The sequence below is a fragment of the Paroedura picta genome, chromosome 5 (assembly GCF_049243985.1).
Source record: "Paroedura picta isolate Pp20150507F chromosome 5, Ppicta_v3.0, whole genome shotgun sequence".
NCBI classification, from domain to species: Eukaryota; Metazoa; Chordata; class Lepidosauria; order Squamata; family Gekkonidae; genus Paroedura; species Paroedura picta.
In genome coordinates this window covers 127350554-127364781 of record NC_135373.1, presented here as the reverse complement: position 1 = coordinate 127364781, position 14228 = coordinate 127350554, and the positions used below count along the sequence as shown (strand labels likewise).

General features: G+C 56.4%; 1 protein-coding gene across 2 annotated transcripts in view; it reads left to right on the top strand.

Annotated features, from left to right (window-relative positions):
• KCP (kielin cysteine rich BMP regulator) overlaps positions 1-14228 on the top strand; it is a 67334-nt gene continuing 53106 nt past the window's right edge. For both annotated transcript variants that reach the window (XM_077340440.1, XM_077340439.1), the window contains exons 1-5: positions 1-461; positions 4839-5395; positions 8389-8461; positions 12185-12453; positions 13834-14017. In XM_077340440.1, the coding sequence (XP_077196555.1) occupies positions 335-461; positions 4839-5395; positions 8389-8461; positions 12185-12453; positions 13834-14017 (1210 nt within the window). In that variant the 5' untranslated portion in view covers positions 1-334. The remainder of the gene's footprint in view (positions 462-4838; positions 5396-8388; positions 8462-12184; positions 12454-13833; positions 14018-14228) is intronic.

Here is a 14228-nt window from a genome sequence, read left to right as displayed (position 1 = left end):
GAGGGAGGCTAGAGCACAGGAGAGAAGGACTCTTCCCAGCCCAGCTGGGGACCCTTCCCTTCTGTGAGATGCCAGGTCCCCCTTGAGAAAAGGCAGCCTCGCCTTCCTTGCTGCGGTGCAGGGCAGGACCACCCCCACCCCCACCCCCAAAACACACACATACATCTGGCTCGGCTTGGGTGCCCCCAGTGGAGCTTTCAGAGCCTGGCTCCTGCTCACCCTTCCGGCCCTGCAAACTTTTCCCGGCTGGAGAAGAGCTTCTCTCCCGCTTTCCTGGCCAGGACATTTGGGTTTCCAATGCCAGGAGAGGCTCTGCGGCTCCTCCGGGGTGATCATGCCAGGGCGGTGGTGCTGGTGGCACCTCTACGTGGCTCAGTGGGCAGCCCTGACCCTCCCGGGCCTGGGGCACAGCATCCCCGCTGGAGACGAGGACACAGAGCTGAACTACTACGGGGAGAACGGTGAGTGAGCGGGACCAGGGGTGCTTCTGCACGTCTCTTTCGGGGTGCCGGGCAAGGGACAGCCGGGTCGGTGCAAGGGGCGGGAGGGGAGTCAGCAAGGCAAGGCTTGGTTCAGCAGGAAAAGCATCTGCAGACCTCCAGGTCACACAGAGCTCTTCTGCAGGCATAACAGAACACAGGGTTGAGAAAACCCCTGGAGATTTGGGGGTTGTCAAAGATTTGGCGTTTTACAAGGATGGCTTGCCGTAAGGTCAATTTAGCCAGGGCCCTCCAGGTTGGACATACCGAGGGGGAGAAGGGGTTTCGACTGCCTTGGTGCCCCCCATCCAAGGACTAACCTGGGCAGACCCAGTTTAGCTGCCCACAGGTGACTGGACGGGCCAGCTTGCTCCGTTTCCTTCTCCCCAAATCCAGAAGGGGAAACTCTCAGAATTGCCATTCGTATCACCTGAGTTGCTCCTACAGGTGCCAAGATCCACCGGCTGGCACTGTGACACAAGCCCTCTTCAGCAGCGGGAAACACAAATCCCTGCGGAGGGCGAGTTAAGCAAGCGGCAGCCTCAAAAAGTAAGGCCAGGAGGAAGGCCTGAGGGGCGAGGATTTAGAACAGCGGCAGGGCGTCATGGCAATTGTAGTCCACGGACCGCCCTTTGGCCCCTGATCTAAAAGATCCAGGTTTGAATCCTCACTCGTGCTCCTTTGAGCCCCCACTGGAAGAGCAAGCAAAATCTTAATAAATCAAGGAATACATCAGAAGTGCTGGTGGATGCAAAAGACTTAACGCTCTTTTGCACAGAGCAGGACAAAAACGCCCCCACCCCCTCCCCCACCCCCAAATTGACATGAATTCCTCAACCCAGTGTTGGCAACCCTTCTGAAGATGTTTCCATCACATGGTTCTCAGGCTTGCACATCACAGACAGACTCGCTCTATAAAACATGGCTCAGATTTAACAATAAGGACATCGGAAGAACCCTGAAGCTAAGATTAGGGAGGGTCCATCTAGTCCAGCCTCCCGTCTCACACAGGGGCCAGCCAGTTCCTCTGCAGGGCCAGCCACAGGGCAGAGAGGCCGAGGCCTTCCTAAGGACATCAGGAGAGCCCTGCTGGGTCAGGCCAGGGAGGGTCCCTCCACTCCAGCCTCCCGTCTCACATGGGGGCCAGCCAGTTCCTCTGCAGGGCCAGCAACAGGGCCCAGGGCCCAAGGCCTTCCGCCTGGCTCCGGGATTCAAAGGTTGACTGCCCCGAATGTGGAGGTTCTCCTCAGTCACCAGAGCCAGTAGTTCTTGATAAACTGCTCCTGCATGAATCTAATCCTCCCTCCTCTAAAACATCCCCTGGCAGCAAAGTCCCCGTTTCCGTCCCTCTCCGTGTAAAGCAGTTGATTCAAATGAGTAGCCGTGTTGGTCTGAAGTAGCACAATAAAACCAGAGTCCAGTCAGGCACCTTGAAGACCAACCAAGATTTATTCAAGGCGTGAGCTTCCGAGTGCAGGCACCCTTCGTCAGGTCTAAGAACTGACCCTCATAACAGTAGGAATATATAAGCAAAAGTTAATCCTGTTCCATTAGTAAACTGTGTCACAGCACCCGCACACAGCCACATGAGAACTCCCTGCCAAACCAGTCCATGTCCTGGACCTCCTGCCCATCCCCTTTATTCGATGTCCGGAGGAGGGAGCCCCGTCCTTCCTGGCCAGGCCACCACGTAAACTGGGGCTCACCCTGCAGCGGTGGATCTTCCGGGCAGAAAGGGTCCTTTGGGGGCCCCTTCCTTTGAGTTCCCACGTTCAGGGGTCAACCCAGGCCGAGGGCTGTGGCCCTGCGTGGGGCTGTCCTCATTCATGCCAGTCCAGGCACATGGGAGACGCCCTTTGTTTTAGCAGCTGGAGAGGCTTCCAGGCCGTGTCGGGCGGGCCTCTTCCCCCGCCAGCCCCTCTGAAACCCAGTTTAATTAAGTCCAGCTGCTGGGACTTCAGCAAGGAGGGAGGGAGGGAGGGAGGGAAGGTGGAATGTGGGGCGGGGGGGGGGCGTTTCTCCTACAATCCCTGGAGGGGCTGTGGGGGCGGGAGGGGGATGCACTCGGCCACAGGCCAAGTCTGGGCTCCCGTCCCTCTACCTTGTTTGGGATTCCTGTCCCACCCACCCCAAGGGCCTCGAAGGACCCCAGGGACACCATCAGCCCGTCCGCAAAGGGGGGTGGCTCCTTTTGATCCGAGCTGCCTGGGATGGGGACAGGCTGTCCTCATCCAAAAGGCCAGCAAAGGTCTCTTCAAGGCGTGAGCGTTCGGGGGCAGGCACAGTCCCCCCGGCAATGGGACAGCGAGCATCAGAGAACAGATCGAAGGAGAAAGTAAATTAGCAAATTAGCAGGAAATGTGCCGATGTCTGGGGAAGAGGGCCTGGCCACGAAAGCTCTCGCCTCGAAGAGAGCTTGGTTGGGCTTAAAGGACTCAAAATTGGTTGTGCCGCTTCAGACCCACACGGAGACCCACTTGAACGCATCCAAAAGAGTCTGCTGACAAAGAGGGTCTTCAACACAGAGGGCAGAAGGCAAGAGCTGTACCTGTTGGATTTCTGCCACCTATATCACCATTCATAGAATCATAGAACCATAGAGTTGGAAGGGGCCATACAGGCCATCTAGTCCAACCCCCTGCTCAGTGCAGGATCAGCCTCAAGCATCCTAAAGCATCCAAGAAAAGTGTGTATCCAACCTTTGCTTGAAGGCTGCCAGTGAGGGGGAGCTCACCACCTCCTTAGGCAGCCTATTCATAGAATCATAGAATCACAGAGTTGGAAGGGGCCATACAGGCCATCTAGTCCAACCCCCTGCTCAACGCAGGATCAGCCCAGAGCATCCTAAAGCATCCAAGAAAAGTGTGTATCCAACCTTTGCTTGAAGACTGCCAGTGAGGGGGAGTTCACCACCTCCTTAGGCAGCCTATTCCACTGCTGAACTACTCTGACTGTGAAAAACTTTTTCCTGATATCTAGCCTATATCGTTGTACTTGAAGTTTAAACCCATTACTGCGTGTCCTCTCCTCTGCAGCCAGCAGAAACAGCCTCCTGCCCTCCTCCAAGTGACAACCTTTCAAATACTTAAAGAGGGCTATCATGTCCCCTCTCAGCCTCCCTTTCTCCAGGCTGAACTTTCCCAAGTCCCTCAACCTATCTTCATAGGGCTTGGTCCATTGAAAGCAGAGAAACCCTTGCGGGGGGTGGGGTGAGGTTGCAGACCCACCAAGAAGAGTATTGTGTCTGAGGTGGCGAGGGAAACAACAGCCATGGAGTCATGTGTTACAAACATGGTTGCCAACAGGCCTGGAGAAAAATATCCTAGCTTTAGGGCAGCAGTTCATGGCATGGGGTAAAGAATCACAGCCCCTCAAGCTGCGGCCTTCCCATCGCTTTTCCCGGGCCTGGAGATCTCCTGGAATGGCAACTGATCCCTGAGGCCATGGAGATCGGTTCTCCGGAGACCTGTCTCAATGGGATTGTACTCTGGTGAGGCCCCTCCCCCAAACCCCAGCCTTCTCCAGGCCCCGCCCCCAAACTCCCCAGGTATTTTTCAAGCCAGAGCTGGCAACACAACCCCGCTAGGAACAACAGCCTCTCTGCCTGTCGTCATCCTTGACCCGGAAACTGCAGCTGGTGCAGAATGCAGCTGCCGGGGTCCCGACCTGGTTGGAGCGAGCTCCCTGGAGAACTGAGGGCCCTGCCGGAGAAGTCACAGTTCCGCAGGGCCTGCAAGATGGAGCTCTTCCGACGGGTCTTGGGTAGAGGCAAGATCAGAGGGGCACCTCCAGGCTAGCTTAGGCATCAGTGTACCTGGATTGCCTGCACACCCCCCCCCCAATTCTCCCCCCAGGCATGGAGGTGAAGCTATCGGATTTGGGGGGTGGGGTTGGGGAGTTTTAAAATTTTTATTGGGAGGGGTGTTGAGTAGAATTTTGATTTTTTAATCTTATATCAGTGGGGAGTTTATCTCATGTAACCTGCCTGTCTCCTGTTTTTCTCCTGCCCGTTTTCCCGAGAGCTCCGCCCCTGGTATGCCTCTCCCGCACTCGATCCACCCCTAGCCCCGTCCGGTCGGTTAGGCCGAAGGACAGGGAATGACGGACAAGAGGTCTCTCATGGCAGACTCATGGTCCAGCCGGCATCTTCCCACTTTTCAAAACATAATTCATGCCCCACCTTTCTCCTCCCTGAGGAAGCAGGGTTTTTATCCCCACAACGGCCCTGCAAAGTAGGCAAGGCGGAGAGTGTGATGGTCCAAAGGTCGCCCAGCGATCACCGTGATTCGCACCTGGGTCTAGATCCTGGCCTAACCGCTCCGCCACACTGCCTTTCCTCTCGTTTGGCTTGCTTTGCAGTCATTGACCTGCTGGAGGCGCTCAACATCACCCGCTCCGTCGAGGGGGTCACCAAGGCCAAGGGCCCCGACCGGGGCGTGCCCGCCTGGAAGTTCCGCCAGCGGGTGCCCCACCTGACGCTGCCCTGGGATTACTCGGTCTACCTGCTGTCCACCGTGCAGGCTGCCCTGGGCTTCCACTTTGTGGCCCGCCAGAGCCGGGGCACGGAGGGGACCCTCATCTCCTTGGTCTCTCCGGCCGCCAACAAACGGGACGGTCGGCCGCTGCTGCAGCTGGTCTCCAGCACCCGGGCCAACCGGCTCCGCCTGGACTACCGCGCCGTGCACAACATGGAGCCCGCCTCCTTGGTTTTCCCCGGGGGCTCCCCCTTCGCCCACGACCGCTGGGCCCGGCTGGCCCTCAACCTGGAGCCCCAGCGCATCTCCCTCTTCGTGGACTGCTGGGCCCCCATCGTCTTTGAGAAGGGCGGCGGGGAAGAGCTGCTGAGCCTCATCCTGCCCCTGGACCTGCACATCACCTTTGCCAGTTTGTCCGGAGACAAGGCCAGCAAATTCCTGGTAAGACCCGCGGGGGCTTTGCCCTCATGAGCTTCCGGAACTCCCTGCCCCAAGGTTGGGCGATGATGGCTGCCCGCCCGCCTGGGCTACACCGTCTTGGACGATGTTGTGATTAGGAGTGCGGACTTCTAATCTGGTGAGCCGAGTTCGATTCTGCACTCCCCCACATGCAGCCAGCTGGGTGACCTTGGGCTCCCCACGGCACTGAGAAAACTGCTCTGACCAGCCAGTGATATCAGCGCTCTCTCAGCCTCACCCACCCCACAGGGTGTCTGTTGTGGGGAGAGGAAAGGGAAGGCGAATGGAAGCCGCTTTGAGCCTCCTTTGGGTAGAGAAAGGTGGCATATAAGAACCAACTCTTCTTCTTCTTCTTCAGTAATCTCAGTGCTCTCTCAGCCTCACCCACCTCACAGGGTGTCTGTTGTGGGGAGAGGAAATGGAAGGCAATTGGAAGCCCCTTTGAGACTCCTTCCGGTAGGGAAAAGCGGCATATAAGAATCAACTCTTCTTCTTCTTCAGTAATCTCAGGGCTCTCTCAGCCTCAACCACCTCACAGGGTGTCTGTCGTGGGGAGAGGAAGGGAAGGCGACTGTAAGCCGCTTTGAGCCTCCTTCGGGTAGAGAAAAGCGGCATCTAAGACCAACTTCTTCAGTAATCTCAGGGCTCTCTCAGCCTCCCCTCCCTCACAGGGTGTCTGTTGTGGGGAGAGGAAAGGGAAGGCGAATGGAAGCTGCTTTGAGTCTCCTTTGGGTAGAGAAAATCAGCATGTAAGAACCAACTCTCCTTCTTCTTTCCGAAAAGCTCTCTTTCCGAAAAGAGAGCAAAGCTAAGCCATGTCATAAACCATCAAAAAATAATAAATACCAAACACTGACAACTAACAATCGCAGGTTAGTATTAGAGCATTCCAGAGGCAAACACTGAAAACACGAAGCAGGGAGAGAAATGTCAGTTTACAAACAGAGCAGGGACTTAACAAAAGGGTTCTGTTGCCGACAGGGAAATACAAGCACACCGCACCATCCAACCTTGAGCTCTGCTGCTAGGCTTGGCGTCTTGGACGTGGCTGGAGAATTTCTGCTGAGCTCCACACCTGAGCTGCTGATAACTGCTATGCTTGGATGGGACCGAGGCCTTGAGCTTCCTGATCCAGTCCAGCATCTCTCTAGTCTCCCTTCGAAGTAATTCCTTTGCAGGAGAACTGCTCCTCGTAGGTCAGTGGTGGTTTCTGATGCCATCTCCTGCCACAGGTTTTGTCTGTCTCTTGGCGGTTCCTGGAATCTTCTTCTTCTTTTCTGCTGCTGCAGACAGACCAACACGGCCACCGTCTTAATCTCTCTGCATCTCTTAAAGCTGTTTATTCCTGTGGCCATCACTACATCCTCTGGCAGGGAATCCCACGTTTTAATTTCTCTCTCTGATTTTGACACCCCTGGAGTGTGCGCCATCCCCACACAGGGTTGCCAACTGCCTGGAGAGAAAAATGTTGTGTTCTTGAGATAGACCTCTGTGGCATGAAAACCTTCAGCTGCCCATTTCCACCTATTAAGTTTCTATTAAAAGGAGGTTTCCTTCCAGGCCTGGGGTTGGCAGCTGGGGGGCTTTCACATCTTGTGGCAGTGAGTTCCACGGATCCCTGTGCTACAAGGATTTTCTATTGCCCATTCTGAATCTATCTCTGATTAAATTTCCCTTTCTCCCTGGTAGGAGGAGGAAAAGGCCTTTCTATTCCAGTTTTGCTGCATCATTTCATCACCTTCTGTCATGTCCTCCCTTCTCAATCCCCACCTGTCAATCCCCAAACTCTTGAGTCATCTGGATCCTTTAACCTCTTGATCATTTGATTCCTCCTCTCTGCAATGGGAGAATAAAACGGCGACAGCCAGTTCAGACAACCGCTTAAATGGGGTGACGTAGGCTGGCCCCAGGCCTGCGACTCCAAGCGTGGGTAGGCACAGGGGTCCCCAGCACGATGCCCTTGAGTCTCCTGGTATAGAATCATAGAATAATAGAGTTGGAAGGGACCTCATGGGTCATCTAGTCCAACCCCCCGCAATATGCAGGACACCCACAACCCTCTCGCTCATCCACGGTCACTTGCCACCCCCTTGAACCTTCACAGGATCAGCCTCTCTGTTAGATAGCTCTCCAGCCTCTGCTTAAAAATCTCCAAAGATGGAGAACCCACCACCTCCTGAGGAAGCCTGTTCCACTGAAAAACCACTCTGACTGTCAGGAACTTCTTCCAGAGGTTTAGATGGAATTTCTTTTGAATTCATTTCATCCCATTCATTCTGGTCTTGTCCCCCTGGGGCAAGAGAGAACAACTCTGCTCCATCCTCTACATGGCAGCCAATTAAATACTTGAATGTGGTTATCTCCTCTCAGTCGTCTCCTTTCTAGGCTAAACAGACCAAGCTCCCCCAACCTTTCTTCCTGCGTCTTGGTCTCCAAACCCCTCACCATCTTTGTTGCCCTCCTCTGGACACGCTCCAGTTTGTCAACATCCCTCTTCAACTGGGGTGCCCAAAACTGAACACAGGACTCCAAGTGAGGCCAAACCAGAGCAGAGTAAAGCGGTACCATCACCTTCCGTGATCTGGACACGATACTCCGTTTGATACAGCCCAAAATCCCATTTGCCTTTTTAGCCACTGAGTCACACTGCCGACTCATGTTCAATGTATGGCCTACGAAGACTCCCAGATCCTTTTCGCACATGCTACTGCCAAGACACGTCTCCCCCATCCTATATTGGTGTAGATGGTTTTTCCTACCTAAATGCAGATTTATCTCTCCAGACTTTTACAAGACTTGCCAAGCCTTGCCGGAGAGACCATCCCAAAACAAGAATCTCCAGGCATTTCCCAACCCGGAGTTGTTGGCAACCCTAGCAGACACTGCTGAGATCCGATGAGGCCAGACCAGGCTGGGCGACCCGGCTGCTGTGTAAGAAGGCTTTGGGGTGACTCTCCGCTCCTCTCTTTCCGCAGGGCTACTGGCAGACGGCGGAGATCTCGCCCAGCGGATTCCCCCACCGCCCCTGGCACTGCGAGAACCTGCCAGGTAGGTGCATGGGGGGGGGGCAGAGGGAGGAGGGCAGTCCTGTTGGCAGGCAGGCAGGCAGGCGTGTTTCTCTCGGGGGAAGAGGAGCAGGAGCCCAGCTGGGGACCCCCAGGGGGAAGGCCTGGTGGGGCAGGGGGGAAGGCTGAGCCCTGGGCTGAGAAAAGTTTGGGGATTCAGGGGGAGGAGCCTGGGAAGGGGAGAGTCCTCTCTGAGCCTACTCTTCAAGGCTCCATTTTCCCCAGGGGAACTGGTCTCTGTACTCTGTGCTGGCAGGGTTTAAATGTGCCAGGGGGGTGAAGCAGCAGCTGCCTAGAGAAGAAATAACTTTAGTGAGAGCAACTTTGTAAAGAGAGAGAGGGAGAGAGGCCTATCAGTCTAACTGGCTAACTGTTCTTCATCCTCGGACAGCAAACTGGGGGGAAGTCTCCCATTGAGCCAGTCAGGAGGGGAATATTTAGGAAATATCCAAAAGTTCCTGATCTAAATATGCTAACTGCACATCCCCCTTCCCCCCGATCTCTCTTGTAGGATATTCTTAATCCTAGCTTGAAACAGCAATTAATCTAGTGGCATGTGCATATCCCGACACTCAGAAAATCCCCAGGTACCACTTAGTGGTTGGCAGCCCTAGCTATAGGGCAGGGGTGGCCAACTACAATTCCCATGGAGACACATTTGCCCTTGTATCTCCACAAGGAAAAGGGCTAGAGCAGGAGTGGCCAAACTGTGGCTCTCCAGATGTCTATGGTCTACAATTACCACAAGCCCCTGGGGCTCATAGAAATTGTAGCCCATGGACATCTGGAGAGCCCCAATTTGCCCCCACCCCCTGCTCCAGGGCAGGCTAGGAGGTGAGGGGAAGGGACAGGGGGCCAGAGAGGGCAGGGAGCAGAGGGAGTTTCCTTCCCTGTTCAGCTCTTGGCGTCTGTGCCGAGATCCAAACAGCTGGGCCAGATGTTCCTCATCCATCACAGGCAGCTAGGAATCTAAAGGTTTTGGCGGAGGTCCAGCGGCATGCAGGGTGCAGGAGGCGGAGCTGCGTGGGAACGGGGCTGAGAAATCCCAAACCGTCACCATCTCATCCTGGCTTCCTCAAGAGGACCAGCTAGGGCAGGACGGCTTTCCCTCTTTTTCCGGGCGAAAGAGCCCCGAAGTCAGTTCCAGAATTTAGATCCAACACTCCTTCCTCCGACCCCGGTCTTGGTCTCTCCTTTGGGGCAGGAGTGGAGAAAGGGGGAGGCGTAGCGGGGTGGAGGAGACTAGTATGGGGGGGGGCAGCTGGGGGGGCCCAGCAGCCTCAGAAGTTCACAAGAAACAGTGTGCATTTTCTGGAATGCTTGTTGACAGAGAGATGGGGTGTACTGGGAAGAAACAGAGGGAAGAATTTGGTGGAAACCCCCCCTTTTCCTCTCACTTCCTGCCTCCCTCCTAAAAGTCAATTTGCCATGGAGGGGAAGGGGGGGGATGACTGAACCTCTGTCTAATTAGGAGTTTCTTTGCTGGGAAGAATGTCTTGCAGTTGTTACCCTTAAGAATCATAGAATCATAGAGTTGGAAGGGACCATACAGGCCATCTAGTCCAAACCCCTGCTCAACGCAGGATTAGCCCGGAGCATCCTAAAGCATCCAAGAAAAGTGTGTATCCAACCTTTGCTTGAAGACTGCCAGTGAGGGGGAGTTCACCACCTCCTTAGGCAGCCTATTCCAGGGCTGAACTACTCTTGACTGTGAAAATTTTTTCCTGATATCTAGCCTATATCGTTGTACTTGAAGTTTAAACCCATTACTGCGTGTCCTCTCCTCTGCAGCCAACGGAAACAGCATCCTGCCCTCCTCCAAGTGACAACCTTTCAGATACTTAAAGAGGGCTATCATGTCCCCTCTCAACCTCCTTTTCTCCAGGCTGAACATTCCCAAGTCATAGAATCACAGAATTATAGAATCATAGAGTTGGAAGGAGCCATACAGGCCATCTAGTCCACGCCTACTCCCTTCTCTCTTTCGCTTTCCCCCACACCACCCCAAAAAATGCACGATTTGGGCCCCAGTAGCCCTCCCCTCGCTCTTCTGTACAGTTCCCAACTCCAGGCTGGTAGATTCCTTGAGATTTGGGGAAGGAGATGAACCTCTGTAAGGTAAAAGGCCACGGAGAGCACCCTCCAAAGCAGCCCCTGTCCACGAGGAAGCCATGGATGCCAGCCTCCAGGTGGGACCTGGGGATCCCCTGGAATTCCAGCTCATCTTCAGACTACAATCTGTTCCCCCTGGCTGTTTAGGAGGGTGGGCTCTCCGACATGAGTCATCCCCCACTAAGGTCCCTTCTCCCCCAAATCTCCAGGAATCCCTCATCTGGAGTTGGCAACCTTGCTGGGAAGGGGAGGCTGTCCTTCAGAGAGGCCAAGAGAGAGCCCTGGTTGCCCAAAACAGAGCTGACCTCTGCTGCCTGAAAATCAGCTGTGGTTGGGAGCCGTCCTCTGCCTGGAGGTCCTTCCTGCCCCCTGCCCAGGACCCCCTGCCCCAGCGCTGACCCCTTTCTCTGCCTGGCGCCTGATGAGCCCCCCTCCCCTTCTGGCTGGCCCCGGGTTGCCCTCGGCTCTCCCCGCAGGCTGCTTGCCTCGTGTCCGTCGAGAGGTCAGCGTGGGAACGGCTCCCCGCAGTCGGCCAAGGCAGGTCAGGCGCTGCCAGTCGGGCCCTGCCAGAGGGGCCGAGGCCTCCTGGCCCAGGCTGGTGCCCCCCATGGTGGGCAGCTGCTGACCGGTCAGGTGGGGCTGGCACCAGATTGAGGCCTGGCCCCGGGAGGGAATTCCTGCGGGAGGGGGAGGGGTGGCCCCAGCAGGTGGCGGCTTCGGCAGCCAAGACAGTCTTGCTGGGGTCAGCCTCCAGTGGAGGGGCTGAAGGTGGCTGCTGTTTTCTTGGGGGGGGGGGGGAGCTGCCTTGGTGGATGGGCTCCATGGCCTCCTTCCCTGCAGCAAAGCTCTGCCAGTTCTGATGCCGGAGAGACCAACGCAGCCCCGTTTCCTCCAGGGGAACTGACCTCTTTTGTTGGGAAATCAGTTCTCACTCCAAGGTGTCCCCAGTCCCCTCAGGGGCAGCAAATGGGGAGTTGACAGTCTTGGCTTCCTTGCAGGGTTTGCCCCGTCCAGGCCCCTGTCCTACCAAGAAGAAAACCTCTGTTGGATCAGGCCAGGGGCCCCTCCAGTCCAACATTCATGTCACACAGCAGCCCAAACCCAGGGGACATCAGAAGGTCCACCAGCAGTACCAGAAGTCCAGAAGCCCTCCCACTGTGGCCCCCAAGCAGCAAGCAGACAGAGCATCCCTGCCCCAAACATAAGAACAGAAGAGAAGCCAGGTTGGGTCAATTCAGTGGCCCATCCGATTCCATTGCCCCCCCCCCCCTTTGCAAGCTCAGAGAAGACCAGCAGGGCCAGAACTCCAGAATCCCTCCCACTGTTGCCCCCCCCCCACTATCCCTTTTGGATAATGGACCTCTGCTCCCGATGTTTCTCCAGACCCCTCTTAGAATCATAGAATCCCAGAGTCGGAAGGGGCCTCCAGGGTCATCTAGTCCAGCCCCCTGCAGAATGCAGGAAGTTCGTGGCAGCCTGCCCAGCGACCCCAGTTCTTGAAGCTCTCTGTGCTTGTAGCCACCCCCACTTCTGGCGGCCCGTGTGAAGGACTCGTCGGGGGAAGAACTACTTCTCACCCCCTCTTGACCCACAGAGCCCGACCCGCTGGCTTCGCCCTACTCCACGGCTGAAGAACGCTACGTGGATCTGCCGGGTCAACGTTTCGCCCGACCGGAGTCTCCGGCACCCCTTGAGCCGCTGGCCCTCACGGACATTCTCCATTACCAGCGGGAGCCCAGCGAGTCTGATTTCCCACCCCCGGGGGTTGCGCCGTCCAGCCGGCCCAGCCCGGAAGAGAGAATCCGGAGGCTAGAGGAATTGGTGGACGGGCTGGGGACCATGCTGGACATGGTGAAGGAGCAGGTAAGCCGCCCCTCTGGCTCCCCCAAGCTCACCTTCCCAAGCCCAAAGGGGTGAGGTGACTTATTGTGCAGATACGGAGAAGACAGTCGGATAGGAGGCAGGGCTGTGAGACCAGGAGGATGCACATGGAGGGAGAGCACGATAGGGCTGGCCCATCTGGCCCAGCGTCTTCCTTCCTCCAGCGTCTTTCCTGGTGGGTCCATAAGTGGGGGTGTGATGGAAGGGCATTTTCTTTACTGCTAGTCCCTGGCGACTAAGATTTGGTGGTAGACTGCCTCTGAATCTGGAGGTTCCATGAAGTTTTCATGACTTGCCGCTCTTGATATCATCTAGGGCCCATGAAGTTTTTCTAGGCCCGCTCATCCCACTGCCCCTAACTTCTCAAGCGCAAAACCACTGTGGGGTGAGGGGTGCAGCCAAGAACTGGTGGGCGGGGAGACAAGAAGAAGAAGAAGAGTTGGTTTCTATTGTAAATGGAAGAGGAGGAGGAGGAGGAGGAGGAGGAGGAGGAGGAGGAGGAGGAGGAGGAGGAGGAGGAGGAGGAGTCCGGGCCGACTGGCGGGTCAAACTCCACCCAGCATGGCCAGGTCCGGGGTGCCCCAATTGCGCTGCTGGCTGGCTGGTGGCCAGGGCCAAAAGGCACCCACGAGGCAGCCCCGAGAGGGTGGCCAAGGGCATGGAGCGCACCTGCCTCCTGGGACATGATGCTGTCTCAAGGAGCCAAGCTGGCGAGGCTCACGACAGCACACCACCCTAAGGGCTCAGATCAATGAACACCAGCGAAAGAGCTGAAGCTAAAATAAAAGGAGAGGCTGATTCTGGGAAGGCTCAAGGGGGTGGCAGGTGACAGTGGATGAGCGAGAGGGTTAGAATCCAAGAATCCTAGAGTTGGAAGGGACCTCCTGGGGTCATCTAGTCCAACCCGCTACACTGTGCAGGATACTCACAACCCGATAGGGTTGTGAGTGTCCTGCACAGTGCAGGGGGTTGGACTAGATGACCCCAGGAGGTCCCTTCCAACTCTAGGATTCTATGAAAACATTCTATGAAAACATAAACATTCTTACCTTCATTAAGGACCCATATGACTCCTCCCCCCCCCTCCCATGAACCTGCAGCCAAGCCGGCTTAGGGCCCAACCCTGTAGGGTTTCCAAGGCCTGAGACCTCGCAGGGTGCTGTCCCACCTGTGTAGCAGCCCTGGATTTCCTTGGGGGTCTTCCCCCCCCCCCCCACGGACTGACCAGGGCCATCTCTGCTTAGCCTCCAAGAGTCAATGAGATCAGGCTGCGTATTTCCCAGTGAGGAGCTGGCAACCGAACCTCTGTCTGCTCCCAGAATAAATCTGCCCCCCCCTCCCCGTCCGTCCATCCGTCCCCAGAACTCCAACCTGTTGGGCCGCGTGAAGTCCCTGGAGGAGTGTGAATGCCGGCGACCGTCCTGTACGTGGGAAGGACGGCTCTACGAGGACGGCGCTTCCTGGGATCAGGACCCCTGCACCACCTGCCTGTGCGTGCGGGGAAAGCCGGAGTGTTCGCTGAGACGTGACCGCCCGTCTTGCCTGGGTGAGTCGAGGTGAGGGGCACGATCCGTGCCGGGCATGGTTCCCTTGCCCTTGTGCAGGAGAACTTCCCGGTGGGCTGAGCCCAAGGTGGGAGGTGGTGGGAGCAGATCTTTCCCAAATAGGGCCAGTCTAGCCAGTACCCCAAACAAGCTCCCCCAAGCATCGCCATCCAGAAGGGACCCCCCCCCCCCGTTTCTGGCTCACCCCCAGGT